The sequence below is a fragment of the Rhea americana genome, unplaced genomic scaffold (assembly GCF_003343005.1).
Source record: "Rhea americana isolate MKP2758 unplaced genomic scaffold, rheAme1 scaffold_31, whole genome shotgun sequence".
Classification (NCBI taxonomy): domain Eukaryota; kingdom Metazoa; phylum Chordata; class Aves; order Rheiformes; family Rheidae; genus Rhea; species Rhea americana.
In genome coordinates this window covers 2,410,812-2,436,751 of record NW_028186435.1, presented here as the reverse complement: position 1 = coordinate 2,436,751, position 25,940 = coordinate 2,410,812, and the positions used below count along the sequence as shown (strand labels likewise).

Below are 25,940 nucleotides of genomic sequence, written 5' to 3'. Positions count from 1 at the left end.
TTTTTCCTTTTTCCTCAGAAAGACCAAAAGTGATGGGGAAAAAAGGGCACGTAATATGCAGGGCCATGGGCAGAGTACCAGTCATCACTCTTGCACTCCAAAGGAAACCTACACCATGCTGCTTAAATCTGGCCCTGTGTTACTGTTACTGACAAGCTTAATCCACTGCAAAGACTCATTCGGCTAGAGAGAAAAGACAAGGGGAGGGGGGGAAAAACCACAGAGGAATTAGTAATTACATCCAAACCAAGGAAAGCCAGGTCCAAACCTATGTCAAGGAAGAGGCTCTGCCAGTACTGATGTCTGGTTAATTTAATTTAGCCTTCCCTTTTGGGGGATAGATCATACGTATTTGAACAGGAAAAAATTATCCTGGAAGCTAAAGATTTTGTATGCAGCAGCCACAGGAAACCCTCTGACYCTATAATCTCCTCAAGGATTTAGTTTAGTCTTCCTTGAATAATGTGTGCACCAGGATCCCCTGTTAGTGGCAAAAAGCTAGTATATCAGTTTTGCTTAAGCGCAGCTGACAGTTGCTACAAACTTACCTATTCTTCTCAATCTCAGTATCTGAAAATACTGCGTCTGCACCTCCTCCACCATTACAAACCTCCTCACCACCACCATCCTCATCATCAAAGTCAGAGGTGTTCAGGAAATCAAAGCTTTCTAAAGCACTTTCAACTGTTAGACTTAAACTGGAGGACCTGCTTCGGTTTACTGCTGGCTTGCACTGCAAAGGCAGAACGAACCGATGAAAACCCCAAATATTATCTACTACTGAAAAAAAAAGATAAAGCTTAAAACGTTCAAACTCTTCATTTTATTTTCAAAATTTCATTTTATTGAGTGTTTTGCTTCAAACCTTCATATTCATAGTATATACAATCAATATCTGAGAAATGGAAAACTTTTCCCTTCTTCCTCCCCATCCCATCCCCTCCCCCTGCAAAACCCTCAAAGGTAAAATTCAGGATGTTTTATAGAAATGAGAACTACATCTTGAATCCAAGTGACAGAGCTTTCAACATCCTTCAAAAGGAGAAATGGCAATTAAAGCACTGGAAGTTGAAAAGGGAAGGCACATTCCATAATTGCTATTATAGGTACAGAAGCTTGGTTACATAGATCCGATTATACCACCAGATTTATTCCTGCTGTAACTCCGGTGGAGCTTAGCCAGGAATGAACCTGGTCCCATATCTGCAAGTCAATGCGTGTGAGAGAACTGTGGGCTCTGAAACCACGTGATACCAAGGCTAATTAAGGAAAAGCCAATCATGCATCAGCAGAGAGACTCCAAAGCGACAGAAAAAAGCAACACTGTAACCTGGAAATTAACAGTGCTAGAGAGGGGGGGAACCACCCTATTGCACTGCTGGGAAGACCCATGGCTGAAGCCTTGCTGTTGTTGTAAGATGTATCAAAGGCCTTGGTCCCATGTGGCGATTCCTACAGACATGCCCACAGAGTTGCCTTCAGGGTCACCTTGCAGGATCAGATGCCAAATCAGCTGCCCGAGGGATCACCTCCATGGGTTTGTGCAATGACTTCTGCACCTCTGGCACTACGTGATAGTCTGCTCAAAGCAGCCGGGAGCCGCAGGTGCAGCTCCGGAGCAAACCTTCAAGTCCTGAGTAGGACTTGAACTCAGCTTGTGGAAAGAAATGAGTTGGCATCCAAGTTCAGACTCCAGGCCAGATGTGAACTCTTCTAGATCTTGAGGAGGCGTGGAGTTTTGTTTCTAATTCATTCACACATCTAGAATTTTCATATGTTAGCATTATAACGTTTTACATCTTCAAATGACTGCACAATCATTAACTGAGCAAACATTTCACAACATCGCTGTGATGTAAGTAGCGCTTGTACCCTGCGCGCTCTGCGGTACAGACAATTTCAGCCCCTGTTCCTTTCATCAGGGCTGGTAGCACAGCTTCTTCAGGCAAAAGCAAGCAGCAATATACGGGCTTCTCATTTTCTTGTCCCATTTGATAACAGCCCAGGGAGCTTTCTTCAGCCGCAGCTGGATCCAGCTCAGCCCTTCTGCACGCAGAGCCCGGCACTGCCTGGGCACTCGGCGTGGGGGATGCTGAGTGTCAGTCTGCAAGCTACCCGATCGGCCACAGGGAGACAGAAAACACATCTGGAAGAGGTGGCTGTCTCCAAGGTGAAGGGATCTCATGTGCACTGGTCCATCCTCTCTTTCCCCCCCACCCCCTCCCACATCTGCCTCTCTGCACCTTCTGGAAAAAGGGATGTCAGCAGACACTCTCTGCTGCCCTTCTGCTGTTGTGATAGCCAATCTCCTTGTACAAGCTGCAGAGCAGCCAAGAAATTTAAAACTATTATTACTGGCAGCCTTGCCTGCCTGAAACAACTTGGGATATAGTGCAAGGAACAGGGCATGTGGGCTGTTAAAAAGTACTTAATTTGGGAAAATACCTTGCAGCTGCGAACACCAATGGGAACAAAGATAGTAACCAAGTTTTTTGTTTTGTTTTGTTTTGTTTTAAAAGATAATGCAGAAGGATAAATGCCTCCTCCTTTCCTTCTCAGCTGTGTTTTTAAATAGTGAGCCTTAAATGACTAGCAACCTGCGTATGAATATGAAGCATTTGAAATGAGTATTTCCCATATAATGCTCCACACAATAATGTGTCATGAGTTTTGGTTTATGGGGCAGCTAAAAGTCACAATGATTGCCAGTAAACATGTTAACAACATACATGCAAAATCCCTTTCATCTTTCTAATTGAAAAACATGTTCTGTCCATCCTGGTGTAATGACAGTATGTCTATAATTTTAAATTTGATGGGGAATAAAGGAAAAGGCCTGGAAAAAAAGTCAGGAGAAGTGGGAATGGCAACCTTCAGTGAGCCTTGTGCTCCTAAATTACTTTGGCAATTTAGAAAATTCAGTTTCTATGGCTACCAGGCCTGATTCTMCACTGTTGTAGCCTTGCACAACTCCACTGGATTCAGTGGTGATACRGCAAAGTACATCCACTGGGGATGTGGCCATTCATTTTAAAGGCAGAAGTTGGCTATTGTCTGATCTCCTGCATGGCACAAGCAATGGATGCCCATTGACTCTGCAGAGAAGGATGTAACTTAATTACTCTCTTTTATGAGACCTTTTTCTGTTTCCCTCAGGTGCTCAGTAGTTTAACAGATCCATTGCTTGAGGATATAAGGTTATGATAAGCATATTGCAAACAAAAGTTTAAAAAGCAACATTATGAAAGAATGCTCCAGGCAGGATCAAATCTATTGCTACTGAGGAATTTTACTGGTTTCCAAAAACTCTGCTTTGATGTTTACGATGAAAAGGAAGTGATCCTATCCCCTCAGATTTTCTTTAGGGTAGTATTTTCCAAAATTGTACTCACTTTTAGGATGTCATCCAGGTGCATCACTTCTTGGTCCAGGTCCTGAAACTCTTTATACTGCTCTTTATGTGGCTCAAGAGCTAAGAGAAGCCCTTGAAAGGCTTCTTCTATACTTCCATCGAGATAAGACTTATATCCTTCTGATTCCCCACTTATCGAACCCTCACATGGCGGCCTCTCGGGGGTCACAGGTGCCTCTGCTGACGTAAGCCTTTTCACCAGCTGCTTTGTGATGTTCCCCTCATAGGTATCCAGTTCCACCGGTTTTAGCTCTGAACCTTCATCCGGGTCCTGCAGGAGAGACACCGGGACGCTCGTCTCTATAAAGACATGATCACTCTCAGCATTGGAGGGTTTTTGGCAATCTTCAGAAGCTGCCCTTGGAGTTGCCTTGTACTCAATCATTGCTCCCTCTCCCTGAGACTTCAGTTCCTTTGGCTCGGGGACTGAGTCTCTGCAGGAGTCAGTGCTGCTGCAGTCCAGGCTTGAGCTTTTGGAGGACTTGAGCGCTGGGTGTTGGGCAGCAGTAGCTGTGATATTGGGGCTGGAACTGACATGAGCAGAAGAGGACTCTGCTGAGTTGGCAGTGGACGCGCGGTCTTCGTAAGGCAGGTCGCCAAAAGTGAAAGAAAGAGGCCGCTTCTCAGTGGTTGCCATTCCATTTTCAAAGACATCATCTGGCAAATTTGACTGAAAAGATAACAGAAGCTTGTTAAAAGAAAGAGCATGTTTGCCATGTAGCAAACTGGAAAGAGAAAAGAATAGTTTGTGGCTGGGAAAGAAAAATGCAAGGAAAGAAATTAAAGAAACACTCAAGACTTCAGAAATGGGAAAACTATTTCAAACCCAACTTTTGCTTTCACTGGCACAACTCATGATTTCAGTGGGAGTTTTGTCTGCCCAGCAGGACTGGAAATCTTGGTTTCAGCACCTCTTTGAGGGCAGGGTAAGCTGAGAGCTGTAATAAGTATATCCCCAAAACAAAGATTCAAAACCTGCATGTTTTATCAGATTGACCCAGTCAGCAATTCCGTTTCACGCTTTTGTTTCTTGAGGGATGTATCTTTTAATGGGGTTGTATTTAATGTGTGTATTTTTGTACCCGTTACAAATTTCCATTATATTTATTTTCTAACTCCTAAAGTAGCAATCCATATAATATAAAACAGGTTGCTTCCCTAGTTCATTTATTATTTTAAAAATTTAATGGTCAGATTACTATGCTATTTCTTTTCTGTTTAAARTATTTTCTGCATGTGGCAGGGCTCTAATAACTACTGACTATGAGTTACAGAGAACTCACATTTAGCACGAGTTTCCTTCTGAAAAGAAACACAAGAATGTGTGTGGTAGTGTGTTGACCAGGACACTGACCATCTAAAAAATAAAAAGAGCTTACAGAGACCCAAACTGATGAAGCATATCTTGGTTATATATGTTCCTATCTCCAAACGATGTACGGGGAAAACTCACTGCAGGAATCGCAACCCACCGTGATGATCTGACCAATAGATTTTGCTTTAATGGACTATTTCTTTGTGTACAATTCTCTTAGTGCTCATTGGGCAGTATGAGAATCTCGCTGCTGACTTCTTCCCTGTTATCAAGTTTGAACCATCCCAGAGCTRTGGTACAAATACTTATAGTACAAGTATTATTTTGGGCAATTTTTAAAATTGAGAAAAAAAGGCAATAAAGATGGGAAATATCAGACTCTATCTGGAGCCAGAAGCTAGTACATCAAAGCCTGCAATTTCACACTGCTGTGTTCTGAAGTAACTTTTAGCCTTTGCTATGTGGCACACTCATGCAAACACACAGCACAGATGAAAGGCAACTACTATTTTGCTGACAATTTGTTGGAAAGAACAGTAGGCATTCATACCTTGGCAAGGTTCATAAGGTTAAAATGTCCAAAACATGCATCTTTTTTCACAGCACTATTAGCAGCTTTTTTTCCCTGCTCATAACTATGTTCAAAGGTTCATTCCTTTTTTCTCTGGAATGAGTATGCTTTTAGCCTTTCTTTTACCACTGAAAGTCTCATTACTGGGCAAATGTAGAACATCAGTCAGCGTAGCAGGCCAATTTTTACAAATACTGTGTTGGCTTATATTCCTGTCCTGCTCTTTACTCACAGATAGTTGGCTTCTGATCAAAATCCCTGTAGAAGGGAAGAGGAACCTTGCTTTAGTGTGAGCAGTATGGGCTCACAGTCATCTTCTCTCCTTTAATCTATCAGCAAAATWAGTGAGTTGCAATAGAGGACAACACATGAAGTATGCATGGAAAAGCATATGCATAGGAACTGATAGACTCCTTCACCAAACGAAGACCAGGACTCACATATAGCTCTAGCCCTGCTTTTGGGCTTAGCCTGAGCGATGGCAGGTCACTGAAAGAGCGACTGCGCCGAAGCTTGTCAAAGAAAGTGTCTTGCAGAGCATCTAAGATTGACAGCTTTGGCCTTTCTTGCAGAGGATGCAGCCATTTCTTCAGGAATGACAGCAGATGGGGTGTGAGGAAGGGCAAGTTAATTGGATGCTTTATACTAAAGTACTTAAATGACAGGCATGAGATGCAGCACTTGTAGGTAAAATTCTTATCTGTGCAGAAGACCTATTCAGCTCAATACACAGTCCTGATTAAGCCTTCAGAATCTGATTCATGCAAAATGTAAGAGCACCTTCTGAGTATCTTCACTGTAAGGGCAAATGTTACCATGGGATAGATTAAACAACCATTATAGCACCATTATTTTTGCTGCTGTTATAAAATGAACACATATTTTATAAAGATTATGCAAGCATTACAGCAATCAAGCAAGAACTGTAAGTATGCAATAATTGGTGATACAGCTCGTTGTCACCTTCTTTCAGGATTAACAGCTAGTGATACACTTATTTTATAAGTATTTTCAAGGGTATCCTGCTGAAACCAGGGAGAAAAGCTTATACACGTAAAGCAGTGAAGTGTTTGCTGTGTTTGAGTGGCACTAGGGTTTCTCACTACAAAAACACAAAGCTGAACAGAGCTTACAAAGAATGAGTGGTCCTTGAAGGTTGGCGTTTCTGGAGTGCCTTGGCTGTACATGGACATTCGTCTTTGGAGAGCAGATGCCTTGCTCACGTTTCCTGTGGAGGGGGTCAAGTCTTCAACGTCAAATGGGCTACAGACACATAAGCAGGAAAAGAGTTGTTAGGCTGAATTAAAAGGAATTTCAGGTCCATAGAAAAGACTTTTGAAAAGGCATTTTATTAGCACATCAAAAATAGGAGGTAGCGGTTCTTTTACTGAAGCGTTTAAAAGAAAGCGTCGTGAATTAGACAATATGCTCAGAAGTGTGTTTTCGGTTTTGATRAAAGTGTTCTCTAGGAAATCATTTATGTAACATAGTCTGATGCAACTCTTAACACATGAAAAATATTCTTGGATTTGATCTGACACCTGTYGTACAGAATAATGAGAAAGGTGCTCTACAATTACTAAAGCTGTTGTATTATAAAGCAAACCAGTAGCTGTTACTGCTGGATTCACTTTTATTGCACGATAAGAAATGACATAAACAACTGTAGAAGTTACAAGGTCCAACACTTCTTTAAGGAATGACACTTACTTCATTAAAGAACTGTGAGAACTGGGCAAGAATCCTAACACTATCAGCCTGGGCTTATTGCYGCAAACACGCAATGCTAAGAGATTTCCCATCATCCTGAAGCCGCTTATCAAGCCCATAAAAGCTAACTTTTAAATCCAGATGAGCTATTCCAATGTAAATCTAAAGCATCTCTACTGAATTTTACACCAATATTAAAAGCTTTAATGAAAACATGAGGGCTCAATCTTATTCCTTTTTTGAGTTTAAGGAGGAAGCATCTATTTTAGGCAATTACATGACCTCTCATCACTATCTATTTCATACACCTTATAACATAATTGTTCACTATCCTGATTGTAGCAGCTGAAGAARCTAGACACAAACAAATCTGCCACAGATAGTACAGGGAGCTTACAGCAAAGCATGAACCATCCCCAGTCCCACAAAGTCAGGCTACAATTCCTTCCCCATCTGCCTGACCAGGGGGAAAAAACAGAAAGTAAAGAAGAGTCCCTAGGGACTTTTTTTCTGTTCGTTAAAGCTTTTTCTACAAGCCCTTGATTCAATGACCAACCAGCCCATTTTACTTACTACCAGGTGATTTCAAGGTTCAGCTTTATTGTGCCAAGGTCGTTAATATCTACTGCAACCACCTGAGGCCGAGCTGCAAACAGGTCTTTTGTTTCACAAGTAACGCTTCCCACAAGGATGTGAGTAGCAAGTCCTTTAACTTCTGTGACCTGRAAGAGAAAAGAATGGACTATCTAGAACACCACACAAGGTACTGTAGCTCTTAGTTATGAGTATATGGTTTTGATTTTCTTGCCTGGRCCCTCAGCTGAAAGGCTTCAAAATACGATTGTGTCTGTTGCATCTCAGCTAAGAGAAAGTACAGATTTTTTAAAAATAAATGCATAATTGCATATAATTGTGCTTATAAAATGTAGCCATAATTTCTACATTTTCCTTGTGTTCTTACGGGTGTCAGAAGAGAACAATTGTACTGCCTCAGACCAAGGGTCTATCAAGCCTTGTATTTGGTCTTCTGCAGTGACCGTAAGCAGACCTCAAGAGAAGAGTAAGAACAGAGAGAGCGTATTTGATGTTTYTCCCTCTAATACTCTCAGCCACTGATGATTTTCATCTTGGGGTATTGATGTAGTTTGTCACTTAGTACCTCCCAAGGGAGCTCTCTTCTATGCGCTTTTCACATGTAATTCTGAACTCATCCAACTGTATCTGCAATGGCCTTTGAGTTCTGCAGATCTACTGATGAAAAACCACCTGCATATGTGTTTTTATAATAGAAGTAGAACAAATGACTATCCAAACAGATGCATATATTCATCTGAAAATCCAGAGGGACAATTAGGTATGCAGCTCCTATATACAAACACACTTTTGACTATTTGCTTGAAAGTCAATGTTTGGATCTTTTAAGTGAAAGTGTTTGTAGAGGGTCTATAGAGGGTGAGCATATACACAATAACCTTAATATATTTGTAACTCTCACTAAAAGAAAGGGGTCTTTTCTGACCTTCTACCTTATCAGCCATCTTACTAAGTTCAGGAGAGCAACTCACCCTGTGTCACAACTTGACTTTCTATGAAAACTTACTGTTTTATATACTCCAAGTTATTTTGTTAGTGGTTTTGATATCGCTTGCTCTTTGTGTGTGAATATATATACGTGTGTGTGTATATATATGTGTGTGTGTGTGTCTGTCTGTGTGTGAGGACTTTGCAGTGTTTAAGTGGGATGTTTCCCTTGAGACACTCCCTTGTTTAAACTGCCTAAACAGRGATGTGTGGCATATAATCAGTGGTAATTTTCAGAYGGGAGTCAGGGAACAGGTATCTTTGGATTGGAAGAACATTAGCAGGAAAACACATGGCTTTCAACCAGGGGCAAGCTGTGTGGAGAGGCCTGACGGAATGGAGCGGTGCTGGCAAGGAGAAGTTGCTGCTGACCACTCAGAGTTGCATGAGTGGTTCTTTAACTTTGGGACAGGACAGGAATCAGAGGGTGGAAGAGGCCAGATGTGTTAAGAAATTTTGAGAATTGCTGTGCTCTAAAAAGATGCAAAAGACTCGCAGCAACTTTTTTGCAGGCTCCTATCTCATGAGTGAAAAGTTAGCAGCATTGGTGGAGCTCTGCTGGATCTCTGGACTATTCCAGTTTATGCCTAGCTGGCTCTCAGGTGCATTCAAATGATAGACCTCTGTATTTCTTTAGCTTAACAGATACTATTCTCTTATCTGAGCAGTAACAACAGACTCATTCCTAATGAGTATTTTGTTTTTTGGGTTGTTTTTTGCTTTTGCCTTAGTATTGTTAGCAAACAGGTTTCTAGCTCTCTCTTACTTTGGTGCAAAACACACCAGTCGCGAAGAGTGATGTTGGCTGAAGGTTGTGTTAGGCTAAGGCCCTCTCTGGGGAAAGATAGGCCAGGCCCTCCCACAGGGCTCCCAAGCCGCTTACAGCCTTGTAGCACTGAAGACTAGGTAACATTGTAGCACTCGGTCCTAGTAGGTGTGTTGGAAATGAGCCCTCATAAGCATTTCCAGAGTGTGTGATGACCTGCTTCTCTGGGGGTGCTGAGGATGAATGGTGCACCAAAAGGCAGCCTCTTGATGCCTGCCTTGCTCGCAAGCAAAGGAGTTAGCGTGCGTACCTTGATGGAGATCAGTCCAACGATGAGTGGGAGGAATACCATTTCTTCTCCATCCCAGCTTTGCTTACCATTCACCTCTATTTTGCCTTTTAGTTTCCATCGCTGGCGACCATAACGCATAAAAATCTGAGAAAGAAAAGCCCTTTTTTGGTCTTGACAAACCTGCATTCTCAATACGCGAATACCAGAAACGGCACTGGGGAACGGGTTGGAAGAACTAGTGGCAGATGCCGCCCTTCTGCCTCCTAGAGAGCCAGCAGAGAAATCTGTCCTGCAGGATCTCTGCCCTCGAGCTCTCCTAATCGTTTCCTTCAGCGACGCACGCCTTGCCCCAGCTTTCATCTACAGCTARCTAGATGACTCATAAGAAAGAAGCTGCAGGAGTTTTAATTCTCTTTACAGGGAAAGTGGCAGTGAGGGGGAGAAGAGGAGGGGCAGCAGGAACTAATGTTCTCTTTTCCTCCCCCGTAATGCGCGCTGCTTCCCGGCTGCGCTGCCTCCCGGGCAGGGGAGGAGAGGCGGGCTGGCAGCCATCCTCCTCCAGCGGCCTTGCCAGCGGTGGGGGAACCTGACACGGGGTGAGACTTTGGCCAGGCGGTGGCAAAAATTAATGAAATGCTTACAGTCACCGTGCAAAAGGAGTAAGGATGGGAGCACGTGAATCCGTGAGCCAGATCGCTGGGAAGCATGGGTGGCGGGGGATCCGTAACTGAGCTAYGTTAAACCCCTTGCAGGTTTGCCTTTGTTCTGGAGAGATCTGGTTTATTGATTTTTTTTTTTTAATTTTAATCTCTAACTAATCTGCTCTTGATGTTTTCCACTGTAACAGTGCAGTGATGTTAGGTAGTGACACAGTTGCACAGCGTGCAACACCTGCATCTCCAGAAATGGTTATTCTGTGTCTTTCTGCTACTCCATTTGATGAGGAAAKAAAACCTGCATGTCCAGTAAAAGATGCTGGCAAGGAGGGGGGAGATGYTTTTCTCAGTGGAAGTGGAAATGCCTGTCAAGAATAAGACAGACACATGCCCTCCTTCTGGAACATAGCTAAAAATAAGTGTTTTTAAAGCTTGTAATTCTCTGAATAACCATTATCCATTGCTCCAGGTCTCCAGGCATATGTCCTGATGTAGGCAGCATAGAGAGAACGAGAAGGCTCTTTGCAGAACATACAGGGAAAATAATAGCTATTTTTTGGAGTGTTGATGCTAATGGGCTTTAATCATAGCTGGACAAAAAAAAAGTGATGGAAATATGCCCTCCTTTTTGCTCTTTTCCTATTAAATAAAACCACAAACCGATCAGAGACATACCTCATACTGATCTCCTGGACACAGACGGGCAAAGCCGGCCAGACCTGAGAACGAAAGACGTAGGGGCGATATTGAGAAGGGCTCCGGGCCYGGCTGGCAGCAGGGGGCAGCAGTGCCTCGCCGCAGGACATCTGACAGCGTTGGGTTTTTTACCCTTTTCTTTACTTCTTACCCTTCCCCCTCCCCTTCATATTCTACTACAGAAAACACAGGTACAGCCATCCCCATGCCTTCAAAAAGCAAGACCCCCTGCTCCTGCAGATCGTGACTAGCTTAGAAACTTCTTCTGTCCACAAATTCATTGCCTCCTTGAGATGCAAATTCTTGCACCTCAAGAATTTACATTTTCCAGTTGTTCCCTACCAGCACAACAGCTAGAAGTCTCTATATAACAGTTAAAGAAAAATAAAGTTTCATGACRTTATTTGGCTTTGGAGACAGCTTAACAACCTTCCCATCGTGCAGCGTGGGGCAGCYGCTGATTAATGCTTGCTGTTCAACACTAGTCAGATTTATGAATTATAATACAAAACTCCTCTTCAGGACCTCTTAACAGAGAAGAGCCTCCTTCAGTTCAGCATTTCCATATCATGCTTGTATTTGAGTATCTTTCTATTGAAAGTGCATTAAGAAACCTGGCTGACATCAGTGATACGAGATATATCCTTTCAGTCCCTCTCTGAAGGGGAAAAGTAGTGCAGCAAAGCACTGGTTAGGGTATGTGTTTGCTTGACATTTTTGTAAGAGGGGAGGTGATGCTGCTATCTCTATATTGGCGGTACGCCTACGAAATGGGAAGTTGCATGTGACTGTCCAGAGCTCTCAGGGAGGTTCCCAGCCCTCTCCCTGTGAAGTCTGTTTTTGTCCCTCTCCTGGCCTTGCAAGCCACTTTCCTGCAGGGTGCAGCTGATGGGTTTGCAGTAACCAAGTCCTCGTTCTCTGCAGGAGAGTCTTGCCTTTCTCACAAACTTGCAGACCTCTTCATTAGGTAACTATTGCRTTTGTTTTGGTTTAAAAAATCACTTTGTTCTTTCTAGTGGGTCTTGCTGTTTTTATCATAAAATGTCTTGGCCAAACGTGTAGGTTGTGTTTAACATAAACTTGTGCTAAAATCAACACAGGTGAGCTAAACCCTAGTGTTGGTTTCATTTATTGGACTAAATTAATCTCATTAGGTGAACTGTTGGATCAGCTGGATTCCTGCATCCAGTCATGGCCTGTCCCTGTGATCTGCCAATCCATTTCTTTGATCAGGAAATAGTTCACTCATCTTGCAGCTTTGCAGAGCAAAGAGGCTTTTACTCAGAGCTCATATTACCAATTCCTTTCTAATTTATTTACTGTTTATAAATAATTTAAACTTACTAGCACTCCACTGCTGCTTCTCTCTCCCTAGGCATTCTTTTATAAGTGAATTTGATCTCCTCTGGGACACCTCCCTGAAAGTATCTGAGGAAAATAAAAGGCCTTTTTTCTTTGCCCTGTGGATGAGAGGGGAAATGTGGTTCAAAACCACATGCGTAGTGTCCTGGATCAAGATCTGTGAGAAGTGTCTGGCCTGACCCAGCGCAGGTTTGGGCAAAGGGACTCAGAGGAAGCAGTAGGGGAAGTAAATCTGGAAAGCGGCTCTTGCAACGGTCAGCTCTGGCTTAATCTCTTCAGCCTGAGGAAGAGGAGGCTAAGCAGTGACTTGATTACAGGGGCTGTGTACTTCTATAGGAAACAACTTTTGGATAACTGAATGGCTCTTCAACTTTGCAGACTGAACGTGCGGCAAGAGCCAGTGTCATACAGCATACCCTATATACAACATCATACTGCTTCAAACATCCCAGCTTTGTAGAAGTGTAATGCAGAGGGGATGGGCGGTTGCTCCCGGAAGGTCAGTGTAATTCATAAGAGGACAGYGTTGGTAGGTGGCCGTGGTAAGGCAGCAGTGCATTAACCTTCTCCATCGTCAGGACTGTCTGGAGGGGTCGGGGCCCCTGGGTCATGTGTGTAGTACCTACAACTCTGTTCCTCTGCAGGAAGCTGGGTATTTTGGGGCTTTTGTGCTCGTTCTAGGTTTGGCACCGCAGAGTCTGATGTCTTGGTGATGCCTGTTGGCATCACGTGCATGGTAGGTCTGGCTTGCCTGCAAATGGCAGCTGTTTTCAGGTCCCTCTTTCCAGCCAGGGGCCTGTGTTCTTCTCCTCAAGGCTATCGTTTTGCTCTACCCATTTGAAACAGGTCAGCGTTTTGCCATCCTTGTTCCTGTGCTTCAAATGGGTATGGAGTGCTCCACTATATGTCATAACAGGATAGACACATTCCATACAGGGACTTCCAAATTTCCATGCTGAATTTCCTCTGTTTAATTTCAATAGCTAACTAATACTGAACAATAATCTAAACCTGCTGGCATGGTTATTATCCTTATTTTGGAAAAAGATTAGGATTTTTTTTTTAACAATATCAATCATAAAAACACAGTGTGGGCCTGTTACTTCCTGACAGCACTGTGTAGGTTGGCTTGCTTTTAGTGAAAATGACAGGATGTAAAATAAAAAATAACTAGCACTAGAATGACTAGGAAAAGATCAGCTTTGGGAGAGGAGTACTTTGATTTCACTGTTAGATCCTAAAGTTAGCTGGGCATGCTGCAGCACAACGTAAGAGAGAAGCTTGCTGCATGACCTGTGGGGCTGTTCCACGAGCTTTAGCAGTAACAGTGGCTGGATGGAAGAGTCCTAAGAAAAAGTATCTAGAYGGCAATCTTGAGTGCCAATCTTGAATTCAAGAATACTTAATGATATGGCATTTCTCTTTAACTGCTATTTTCTAATTGGGGCTCCTTCATGCTACAAGAACTGTATTTCAGCGTAGCCGTCCTCTGCTTATTCTCAGCTTTTGCGTGTGGAGGGCAGCATCTGGCTTCCCAATGGCCCTTGAGCCCTGCTGGAGGATTTGGGCATGCCAAAGGGACAGGACTTTTTGTCCTTGTCATGTGTGATACTGTGACACCCACTGCAACTTGTGCTGTTGCAAACTGAGCGTTGCACTGCGTTTACAAGAAGCAAGGAAACGCTCCTAGGATGTGACCTGCTGCAATTTCCTTTCTGCATGGTGTGGCCTCATGCTTGCTTTAGCGTGTCCATGCGGCAGTTTTGCCGTAGGTCTCTGCATAGAAATAGGTGGCCCTTTCTCTGGAAGGCCACCTGGTAACTCTGACTTACGCCTATGCATCTTTGCCTTTCCAGCAGCTAAGAGCAAAGGCTTTAAAAACACRAGGTGTTGTGCAGCGGCATGGAGTTAGGAAAGCGAGCTAAGCTACTAAGGCTGCTGTGCTTGGCTTCTCTGTTGGGGATCAGAAAGTAGTCATTTCAATTTGATCTTAGCTAGATCATGTCTCATGTATTGCACATTGGACACAACCCATTCACACCTCTGTTGGGGCAGGTGGATACAAAACCCTGTATAAGGGTTGTGAGCTCAAACAGTCCAATATCAATTTTTTTTAAGAGAACTCTTCTTAAGATTTCAAGTGAAGAATCGTGAATATAGAGTGCGTGCATGTTTAGATCACGATTTTGTTCTACAGCATGATTTTTATGCCAGTGATTGAAGAGGATAATGGAATCCAAAGAAAACCAACCCCACAGTCTTCTTTGAGACATTCAATCTTAAAGGGATAACAGTATTTACAATACCTAGGATTCACTAAGATGGCCTAAAAGTATATTCAGGTAAAACTATTTCCATTGTATTCAAACCTACCAAATCCTCTGTTGTAAACACAAGGAATAAAACTGAAAAATGAATTCCATCCTTGAGCTATCTAGGTGTTCAAATGGTAAATTGTTCCCAGGTTTTTTTTTTATTTACTTAAGAATGGTAATAGTCAGAATCAGCAAAAGTAAAGGACTTAAAAACAGCAGATGTCAAACTAAGAAAGGATTTGGCTCCACAGGCACTGACATAATTTGCTAGTTATCATCTTAAAGGGTTATGGAAACAGAGGCAGAAGATACAGCTGCCTTTGAAACTGAAATGCTTGGGCTATAAGGAGGAGTGTTTGAGGGAGTCTAATTGGCTCACCTCCCTTCAAAATGAGAAGAATCATCTCAGAAAATCTCTCTGTACAGCTTCAATGTTCCTAGCTACGTGACCTGTTCTGCTGGGTATGGGTGTAAGGAGGGAAAACTCAAATTTATATCATAAGTACACCTAAAATAATTGTCTAGAYGCTCCTGGTAACATGCTTGGAGATTTATCCTTCATGCAGGAAGAAGGGAAAAGTGAAAAGCAATTACCTTTCATCTTGATGCAGAACTCCCCCAATAGATTTTCCAGCTCTGCTTCGATGGTGCACATGTTCTGAGTTGGAAGAGAGAACACTGAGGTCAGAAAAACCCTCTGCTTTTTGTTTTTTTAAGGTCTATTTGGAAAGAAAAGATTTTATTATGCAGAAAAAAGATATTTTGGAGTAAAGAATGCCAGAGTCATTCTTACTGTTTAGCTAGATCTGGCCCTAAAGATGCAGCTAAGCTGTGCCTGCTCGCACCAAAGCTGAATGTAATCCCGTGATCTTTGTCTGTTGCTCTCTAATCCTTGTGCTGGCAGAAAGAAGCTGTGGCCCTTGGGGAGTAACCTGCTCACTGTCCCAGTCCTCTCCAGCCGGGACRTGTGCCAGCAGGAGCTCCCTGCCAAATTGGTTCTCAGCATGTTTTTTGTCTGTCAAGAAATGTGGACTACATTAAGAAAAAGGCTGTGGGAGATGGGTACTGGACTGCCTCCAGTTCCTTCTTCAGGTCTAGGAAGGTTGGCACAGCTTGTGCACTGTGTTGTTTGCAACAGTATTAGACTCTTAAGCTACCTCCTGTTTAATAAAATGAATGTTGATCAGAGCAAGTAAAGCTGGCTAGGACGCAGCAGATGTCTCTGCACACGTGGATCCCAGGCAAGCTGCCATTCTGAGATCCGCGGGGTGGGGAGGACTTGGTTGGAATATACGTAGGTTCGGGGCACGTCTAAACTTCTGCGCTTGTGCAGCAGTTCCAGTGTATAACCGTAGTCTTGTAGAACACAAACATTATTATTTCAAGGAACTCTTTGGGCTCACATCATCCATTTTCATGAATGGTTAAGTACTTGTCTGAAGGGGAAAAATAAATAGTAATAACTCTTCACTGACTTTCATTCCTAATCCTCTTATCTGGATGGAATCGGTGGCAAAGTTTCAGTGCACTTCAATCAGTGAAAGAGCAAACGGAGGAAGACGTACCTCTGTGTACTCCTTGTAACTCCTATTGATTTCTGTTAAACTCTCTCGAGCCGCTTTGCTGGCAGGAGACATCGCAAAGGCTTGCTTCATTTTGCTGGCACCATCACAGAGACGTCTTTGGATACAATAGGCTTCATAAAGCTCATCCACCTAGTGGGAACAATGAGGGCATATTGGAAAAAAAAATCAAAAAAACAAACAACAAAAAAAAACCCCACCCCTCCAGCAATACAAAACCAACAAATAATGAAATCATTTGTTTTAAATGGAAACCAAGCCAAACAATTGGTAAACTCTTAGGTCTGTCAGAGGGGTGGGCAAAATGCAGCTGTGATACTGTTACAGTCTATGAAACAGAAAAGCAACATAAAAATAACCTCTGTAAAAACCCTCATTACAGCAGCAATAGAGGCTGTTGGCAATTCACCCGTTCACCCTTCCTACCTTTAACCACTGCTGCTCTCTACCCTTTCCCCCTTTCATCCCCCCCCCCCCCCGGCTTCAAATCTGGGCTATGTAGAATTGTAACAGTATAGGAGGAATACAGCAAGCTTCTAAAACACCCTGATGTTTCAAAGGCAACTGTGATGGCCGCGCAGCCAAACGGGACCGTGGCCGGCTTAACAGTGCCAGCAAAGTCTTCTGTAGMTCTAATGCCAAGCACTGGATCAAGACTGTTGCAGTATCTGACGAGCAGGTGATACTGGAAGCAGGGAGCAGGCTTGAATTCCCACTGCCCATCCTCCAGGAACTGGCATTCCCTCTGTGTGACTTGAGGGCACAAAATTCAGCRAGCACTTTGGAAGACTTGGAAAACCCTCACCTGGGTCTAGCTTCAGAGTGCACTGGATTTAAAATTGTCTCTTGTTTTGGTCTCTTTTTTCCTTCTAAGCTTTGCGCTGCATGTATATATTTACTCCGTCTGAGTTGTTTGGTGGGGCTCCACAGCAATACAAATGAAGCTGTATTTGCTACTTGCATGAGATGTAGGAAAGGAATAGAAGGAGGTATCTCCTTATTTCTGCTTCTAACACACCCTTGCTAAGATAGAACAATACTTTCTTTTTTAAAATCTAAAATACATTTCTCCTTTCTTGTGATCACTCTGTGCACCACTGTGCTGGTGGTTCAACAGTGGATTTTCACAGTAGTATTCCTAGTGCAGCAAAACAAAGTCAAGAAAGGCATGACTCAAGAAGCCAAGGTGATGAAAGCCTTAGAAATAAGGCTGATGTGACGCTCCAGGTGTGTTCTCAATCCTGTCTTCCAAAGCTGCTTAATCCCTAACAGAGAGCGCCGTTGCTTATCTGTTTGCGAGGGGACTGCTCTTGCTGGTAGCTTCAAAGCTATCTTTTTAAACAAGGCTAACTTGGATTCCTAATGGTTGAAGTCACCGGTTTAAGGGATCTCTAATCAAAACAGGAACTGCCTCGTAAGTGAAATAGTTCAAACAGAAAGTAATGGAAGGACAGGTAGCGTTTCACCATTTGGAAGTTGCAAAAGAAGCTTCTCAGAGTCATATTTCTCTTGCAAGTCCATAAAGTTAGAGACAGCTACTATAAATAGGTTTCTCTTGGTATTTACTTTTGCGCTCAGGGTGGAGCGTTCCCCGGTGCTCGCGTCCGGCCCCCGCACATGTGAGTGCGGTTCRGACACGCTGCTCTGCCCCAGTAAATAAGCGCTGCTGGTTACTGCGCATCCTGTTTTCCCCGCTTTGTTTCCTGTACCGAACGGCAGCAGGTACRCGGCAGAAGGCATCGCTACGGCTCTGATTCGGCACGGCCATTTCTTTTTTTTTCCTGATGAAAGAGTCTTCTCTCTCTGTCRTTTGAAACAAAAATGTTTCTTTACAAGCCTTTAGGGCTTTAGCGCAGTACAGCTCTATTCTTTTTGTATCTGTTGCTGTGGGTTACGAAAAAATGAACTAATGTTCTCGGGAAGCTTGAGTAATACTGACCAGCATTACCTCTTACGTTTGGCGCTTTTCATTCCCATTATAAACACAGAAATCATTAGCTCTGAGCAGGCTGGAGTGGGAAGGACTTGAATAGAAATGTTCTTTTAAGCAATAATTTTGCCATTCAGGCTGCCAGCAAGAAAGAAGGTGGTTTGAGGGAGAAAATTTCAACCTTTTGCTTAATTTTTTTTTTTTTTTTTTTTCCCTAGCTCCCCAAGTAGGAGAAGACTGAAATTAAAGGGTTTGGATGGGTTGTCGTAATTGGAGCACTACAAGCTGTATGAATGCTTTTCAAACGACTCTCAGAAGACATCTCATCCATCAGAGATAATTCATTCTTTTGTCAGGCTCAGAAAAGTAACTAATCACTGGCAGATACGTTTATAACTAGGAGAATACATACCATGGCTTTTGTCCAGCTCTGAAATGGATTAATATAAATCACAGTCACCTCTACTGAATCTGGCAGACTGATTCTCACCAACGTAATCAAGTGGATGTGGACCCCAAATCATACAGCAAAACTGTTAGCAGTGAAATCCAGGAATACTTCCAATCTAACTGTGCTGTACAGTGGAGATGACTGCAGAATTAAATTGCTTTCAGATGTAACTCTCTTTCTACCTATAGCTTAAAAATAAACGTGCTATGAAGTAGACTTTTTTTTTTCCCCAGAGAAACATGTGGGAGCGTCTCCGGGCATGGAGAACGGCTGGACCTCAGAGGTTGCAGCCCGCTTTGAAAGCCCATCTTTGTCTTCTCTGCCCAGCAGGCCGTTAGCGTAAAAATACTGACTCTGGGAGAGGCTTAGTGGAGGAGATCTCCCTGGAGTGGAGGGGTAGTGGTAGGCCAAGGGTTTGTTTCCCTAATAACGTAACAGCAGATGGAGAAGAAAGATGATAGGACTGTTCATTACCTTGCTAATGTGGAACTCCAGCCTTCTCATGTATCTTTCGACTGCTTTGATTTGCTGAAGGAAACAAAGAGGTGGGGGGTGAGGCACGTTTAAATAAATCAGTAAGACATCTCCACATGAGCTGCTCTCACATCTTCAGGTCCCCCGTGAGTCTTGATTCATTGTCCATGAATCTAGAATCAGCTGTTTCACCTTCCTACAATTAATCTGCTGGTGGAAATGGAGCTCACTACTGATGTCTTCACCCAATATATTTTTAAACAAATAGAACAAATGCTTTCTAACACAATTGGCATAGCCTTCTTTGATATAAATCCCCCCCTCCTTTCTTTTTTTTCTTTTCTTTTCTTTTCTTTTTTTTTTCAGTTCAGGAAAAAAAATAGAAATCTGAGGATTTTTAGGTCAAAATACAGTATCTTCAGTACTATGGAAACCTGTATTGAAATTCATCATGTTTTGCATTTCAACATCCATTTTTTCCTYAGTAAACTGCTTTGAAAACAAAAATAAGTTTGGCATGTTGATGAAAAAAGCTAAGCTTGTTCAAAAAACATTTGTCTGAAAGCTTTTCTTTTGTTTTATCCAAGATTTCCTGCAGGGGAAAAATATTTTCAATTTTCCAGCTTGTTCTTCCCCAAGACTGGCAGGAGCAGGGATGAGCAAGGACAGCATAGCTTAGAGCTACCTCAGAGCTGCTCGCAAGTCCACCTCCAGCTGAATTCACTCCATTCCTTAGTTTGTCCCTCTTCCCTCTGTGAACGTCTGGATTATAAAGCCCTGACAGCCCCAGATAACAGCAAGGCAGTTCCTCCCTGAACTCCCTAGAAATTCTGCTGTAAGCCTAATTTGGAGGTGTGCAACCCAACAGAAGAAGCTGCTTCTTTAGCCCTCTGCAAGCTCTTGACTCAGCCCTCAAGGCTCGCTTCTGCTTCTACAGCCATCCACCTCTTTGGAGCTTGCCAGGCCAGGTTGCACAGACGCGTTTAAGAGCTTGCAGCTGGCCGAAATAGGAGGTCTCGCTGCTCCTCTGCCTCCCCTGCTCCGTCAGCACGGATCTGCTTCCTGCTTTGTGCCCTTGGTGGTGCCACTTTAACTCAATAAACCCTGAGGAACAAAAAACTMTCTGGGGCATGGGATGGCTTAGATTAGCTTTCTGTTGGGTCAGCGAGCAGGGCTGGCTTKCAGAGGAGTCTGGTGGGTATCAGAGATGGTGTGAGGTGAATAGTGGGGAATAACCCCTAGGAAAGAGAAGGCACCATTTAGYTTGGTGCAATCGTCAGGTCAACTTCTCCCTAAGAGGTGTCAGATAATTAATAGGCCAGGTTCAGAGAGATTTCCTGCGCCAGCTACATACACCCTGCAGAYATTAATTTAACATTTCCTTGCAAAAACAGTGCCAAAGAGGGTAACATACCTTATCTAAATCATACAGGACTCCCTGCAACAGAGAAGATGAAATTGTGGTTAATTTTCCAACATAATGGCAGCAGAGCATTGTGAGAATGTAATTTTTAAGTGAATGGAAATCTAAAACAGTATCATGGCTGGAGACTATGCAGCTAACAGGAAAGAGCCGCATCTATGCAAACTCCCTGTACCCCTTTCCCACTGGCGGCTGCTCCAGTACCTGTGGAGAGTTGTGGTATAAGTAAGAGCATAACACGTACCAGGCGTGAGTTTCTTTTCATGTCTTTCAGCTGAGTAGTCAATTTATCCAGCTCCGTCTGGTGAACTTCCAGATACTCGCTGTAAACACAAACCAGAAGGGGACTTGGGAACTCTGCGGTACATAACCGAGCCGGTAGCTGGCCATTGGGAAAGAAAATCTGTGCAACAAATGGCTTTCCTCCCTGGATGTGCTTTCCAACAAAAACTCATTTACATTGATCTGTCCTCAAAACAGCTCCCTGCTGCCTTTTAGGCAATAAATAGGAGCCACTTCTTTAGCTGCATATAACAGCTCAGTGTTTTCTTTACCCTGAACAACCAGTTTCGAGTAAGCTAATCTGCTCCTTAGTTTATGGGCTGATGACTTCCAATTGCTGTTATCTTCTGGGACGTTATCTTATATGTGATATGTATGAGCCTCTGATATGACTCAAAGAAATTCAGAGAAAAATCTAATGGTGAAATCCCAGCCTTTGGGAGCGTTGCTATCCATTTGAGCAGAATTAGAATTCCCCCACACCCCCCAAATATTTCTGTTTTCTGTACAAATATTTCAGATTGTAAATTTTACAATCCAGGCTCTCTTTTCCTCTATTTTCCTTTCCTGCAATTAAGGATCYCTACTCTGGTGATAGGTTGCTTTAGGCTCTAAAATGTCAAAGAAAGCTTGAATCAACCAGCATGATAAAGGCTCTTACTCCAGGCCATTCTTTAAGGCTCTGTAGACTTCTTCCATCCTTTTAGGCTGGGGCTCTTTAGATGTGGTGCTGTTCTTATGGCCCARATTATGCATTTTCTTCACCTTTGCTTGGGGCTTCTTGAGTGCAGAGGAATTTTCAATAAAAGAGTTGCACCTGCAAAAGGAACATTAAAGAGGAGGAAACTCCTATAAATCAGAGCAATCTCAAAGGAGCACAGCTTAAGGAAATCTTCCTGATGTTATCCCTGCTGGCAGAAAAGGATCTGCTTATGTGCCTGCCTGTTAAAGGCCTGCATTTGTTTACAGGTTAAGCGGTCTAAGCAGTYTGAGATGGACACCATCAGCTTTTGATGTGCCAGTTGCCTTGCTGAGATGCAAATGCTGGTCTGGAAACTTAAGTCTGAGGCTCATCAGACATTTCTGTTATATCATGCCTGTCCTGTCTCACATTGCTCGGCCACAGCAGTAGAAGGGCTGAGCTACAGCCAGGCCCTAAAAGCAAAAGGGATCCAAAGGGTAAAGACTGGGGACGCTTCTAAGAAAGACGGTGGCTCGGCTAAGTGTTTGCATGGAGGACAGCACTGTGCTTCACTGGTCTCAGGCACGGGCYTTGGGTAGCTCTGTACAGCAAACATGAGCAGTCATGCTGTATGTAGGTGACTCTGTGGTTGCTCTGCTGTGAGCAGATCTGCTGCGAACAGCTGTCATCCAAAACCAGTAAGCGGAGTGGCTTTGGATTCACAGCAAGGTAGCAAGGAGCAAGCTCCCTTTCAGGTAGCGCTGGCCATAAATTGGGGATGGTGGGAAGCGTGTTCTGTTTCTGCACRTTTCTCATGTTGAGAAGATTGCCACACAAGTTAGTAAATTAAAATAACTCTTAAATTTCTCTCACAAGTCTGAGGCATGGGAGGAAGTCCTGCATTAAGGGGTGGGGGTGGAGGGAGAAGACAAATAGGCTTTTGGGCAGCAGCTTGCTTATACAGAGAGATTTTAGCCTACAACACTGTTTCTCTGCAAGTCAAAAAAAAAGATACTTCTCCCTTCCCTCTTTTCCGCCTTCACCCTCTAAACTCTATGGCTCCTTTAGCGCCATATTCAGAAATTCCCCTTAAAGCGCATAGTACTTGCCTGGAGCGTCTTTCTTGAAGGCCGCTGAAGCCAGCRAAGGATTGGCTCCTAATAATCCCATTAGGACCTCCTGGAGAGAATGAATGTGATCCTATTGACATGATTTCCGGGAGCGTGGAAGATATTCCTGGAAAACAATAGGAAGGAGGTCAGGGACCAGGGTGAGCAAGAGGCAGGCTTTAAGGCAGGCCCTGCCCGCTATTCATCAGAGGTGCGGGTGGAGGAGCTGCCRCCCACAAGGTGCAGGGGGCCATCAGACGTTTAGGAATAGGACTCTATACTTAGCCTGGTTTGCTTAGCTGGATTGCAGAACAAGTAACAAGAGCATSTGCAAAGGGGTTTCCTTCTCATGGAAAAGAGCAGAGATGGCTGGAGCTTTGGCAGGTAATTTGTTTGCGTTRCTAGGTTGTCCTGCCTCAAAGATAAAACGCTCCAATTCTCAATTCTGATTTAGTCCCAGTCAAAAACACTCAGACAGAGACGCAAACAGGGGACAGGGGACTAAACCAGATGCTTTGGTATGCAAATCCCAACACCATCCTTGACTTATGCTTTGGTATGCAAATCCCAACACCATCCTTGACTTGTGCTTTGCACGCGCACGTCTCTGCTGGCCCCCTGGCCCCCGGCGGCCCCATCTGCTACATCAGTGACCAGGGTGTCCTGCCAATGCCCAGCTTGCAGGCAGGCATCCCCAAGAGGAACTAGGAAACAAGCACCACAGATTGCAACTGATGGAGGGCTTGCTGTTGCTGGAAGGGGAGAAGGGGACACCACCCTCTCCCTGCTCATTCTGTTGCTTTCCTGAGCCCAACCCTGCTCTTCACTGAGCTCAGCAGTCAACTAAGCAGATGTTCTTGGCTGTGTTGGATTTGTGCTGCACCAGTGAGCTGAATCGCCTCACCGAGCCACCTACAAGCAGCAAGGGCGGCTCAAGACAGGCGATAGGGAAATGGATGGGAAGGGAAGGGAGCAGGAGAGGAGAGGGCGCCGTTTCTGTGGTGTTGGCCAGAGACATGTTCTTCTGGTTCCAGCCTGTTCCCTGGGACCGCAGCAGTGCCGTCCAAGTTTGCTGACCTCAGCATAATGCCGAGTTTGCTGCAGGGGCAGGAGGGAGTAGYGGGGACTGGAGTTGCCTGCAGGCCATTACACTGGTGTTGGTGACACCTCTGCCCAAGACACCATGCTGGTGGAAGAGAGCTAAAGCTCTCCTCATCCCTGCGGATAAGGAACGACCATGGGCACTCACAGAAAAGCACCGTAGCTTTGCTTTTCACAAGCCTTGGAAACACAATGTGTTTATTAAAAATAAGCACTGGAGCTACGTGGTGCCTCCATTGTAGACACTCACTGGGCAAAGCAAATACATAGGGAAATGCCATACACAGTCCAGTGATGTTTGGGTAAAGCTCAGTGGGGCAAATACTTTTTGAGGCAGCATTAGGCACGATGGCAAGCTAATGCTTCTCTTTGGAGAGGATTTTCTTGCTCAAGGGGAGATGCTTTGTCAGAGGTATTTTTTTTATAAGAGCTCTGCCAAAAATATTTCTTCTAGTTCCAGAATTGTCAACACTATTAGTAATGTGAAGTTTTCTCTATGACACAATCAAGAGTATGGATCTTCGCRTTTCAAAAGTGAGACCTGGCTAAGTCCCGACGCAGCTAGGCAGCCCTCACGGATATGATCTCGGCTTTGTGGCATCTGGCTTTGTAATTGCTGCAAATTTTCTCCTCTGCCATAATTACTAGGTAGCTGTGATCTATTCGGTGTCTTGAAAAACTCTGTATGAGTGAACCTTATGGCCCTTTCCTGTGAACACGGGGAGCCACCTAACTTTCTCTTAAAATAGACTAAACTGCTTCTCGTAATGCATAATGTGTGCCATGAATGCCCTAGTTACTGAGCTCATTACAGCTCATCAATCAGACCATAGCTGTGTGCCAGGCCTACATGTGAGCAGGCACGTTAAGGATGTTTTAGCGTAGGACTCCTACATTTGCAGTGCTCTATGTCAGGTCCTTCAGGACTCCCTCAGGCTCAAGGGCTGTGTTTGTACCAGTAAATTAAACGTTACCAGGGAACATTCCCAGGCACKRGAATTGGACTGTAAGTTGTTAATGTGCTCCCTGTCATTGCACTGACTGTGCCAACTAAAACTTTGAGTAATTCCCAGGCATGTTTTGGGGATTAGCATGGGCCAAAGGCTATTCCAATAAGCAGTTTAGATGTGGTCAGACCCTCTTCAGAGGGCAAGAGAGTTTCATAGTCAAAGGCCGTTCCAGTCTGGTTGGCCTCAGGCCCAGAGAACAGACCCAGGCATGAAGACCCAGGCATGATTAATTTGCTGGTACAGAAGTAGCCCAAGGGTCTGGCTCCATAGCTGTTTCTGCAGATATGAACCCAGCTGCCATGGTCCCACTCTTGGCCAGTGCTTTCCACCCCCTCCTCAGCACTGGCAATGGTGCTATCACCTGCTGAGCTATTACAAGAAGCTCATCTGCAGTAGCTGTAAACAAACCCTGGGATTAAAAAAAATATATTTTCAGTCAGATTGACTCCCTTTGCTGGCTCTCCACACTGCTGCATTAGCTGGACCAAGCATGGGGCAGAAACCCATGCTGGGGAGAGAAAAAGGAGGGGGTGGGAGCAGCCGGGATGCTGTAGTGGAGGGGCTGGTACCCAACAGAGCTACCCCCTGCTTGGCTCCTGCTCCTCTAGCCCACGGAGATCTCTGGGTAGGCGCAGAAGAAACTGCGGCGAGCACGCGCTTTTGGTTAATTTACACTGGGATAAACATACTCCAGCCGCAGCTGGAGATATTTGAGTCTTATGTCAACGAAGACCCACATTTGGGCTTACGTTCACCTCYGGTTTCCAAAGACTCTCAGCGCTCCCGCTGCAGGGCTGAGCTGCTCTGCTCAAGCTCGCTGATGCCTGGCCAGCGGCAGAAGCCACTTTGCAGCTTCCAGGGTCAAACTCACAGCTCTGTGCACAACACAATGTCTAGAAGCACTGCTTACAGACCACAGCTCAAACCCCACCAAGAAACAGCTCCCCGGAGCCCAAGTGGAAACCATCTGATTCCCGTATCCCTGGGTTCTGCACATCCAGTTCTCTTTGTTTTTAYGAGTAACTTTAAAACAGTTAAGCTGCGTGTTGCATGCTCCAATTTGCATACAAAGATTTGCATTAAAAGTTGGGTCTCAAAAACCAAGAAGCAGAAAATTATCTGTGAGTGCTTAGCACTTGCCTCGTATGACWGGATGATTAGCACAGCCCCAGACAGCAGCTAGAGATGTGCAAAGGTGGAAGCTAAACAGCCCTGCCAG

General features: G+C 44.1%; 1 protein-coding gene across 1 annotated transcript in view; it reads right to left on the bottom strand.

Annotated features, from left to right (window-relative positions):
* Nucleotides 1-25,940, bottom strand: part of RIPOR2 (RHO family interacting cell polarization regulator 2) — a 58,508-nt gene that overhangs the window by 14,325 nt on the left and 18,243 nt on the right. The window contains exons 2-14 of the mRNA XM_085310015.1: nucleotides 22,611-22,737; nucleotides 21,481-21,636; nucleotides 20,782-20,860; nucleotides 20,529-20,552; nucleotides 19,115-19,168; nucleotides 16,242-16,391; nucleotides 15,271-15,334; nucleotides 10,979-11,022; nucleotides 9,666-9,791; nucleotides 7,582-7,730; nucleotides 6,432-6,561; nucleotides 3,393-4,082; nucleotides 549-733 (exon numbers count right to left, since the gene is read on the bottom strand). Coding sequence (XP_085166141.1) covers nucleotides 549-733; nucleotides 3,393-4,082; nucleotides 6,432-6,561; nucleotides 7,582-7,730; nucleotides 9,666-9,791; nucleotides 10,979-11,022; nucleotides 15,271-15,334; nucleotides 16,242-16,391; nucleotides 19,115-19,168; nucleotides 20,529-20,552; nucleotides 20,782-20,860; nucleotides 21,481-21,636; nucleotides 22,611-22,711 — 1,952 coding nt within the window. The 5' untranslated portion in view covers nucleotides 22,712-22,737. The remainder of the gene's footprint in view (nucleotides 1-548; nucleotides 734-3,392; nucleotides 4,083-6,431; nucleotides 6,562-7,581; nucleotides 7,731-9,665; nucleotides 9,792-10,978; nucleotides 11,023-15,270; nucleotides 15,335-16,241; nucleotides 16,392-19,114; nucleotides 19,169-20,528; nucleotides 20,553-20,781; nucleotides 20,861-21,480; nucleotides 21,637-22,610; nucleotides 22,738-25,940) is intronic.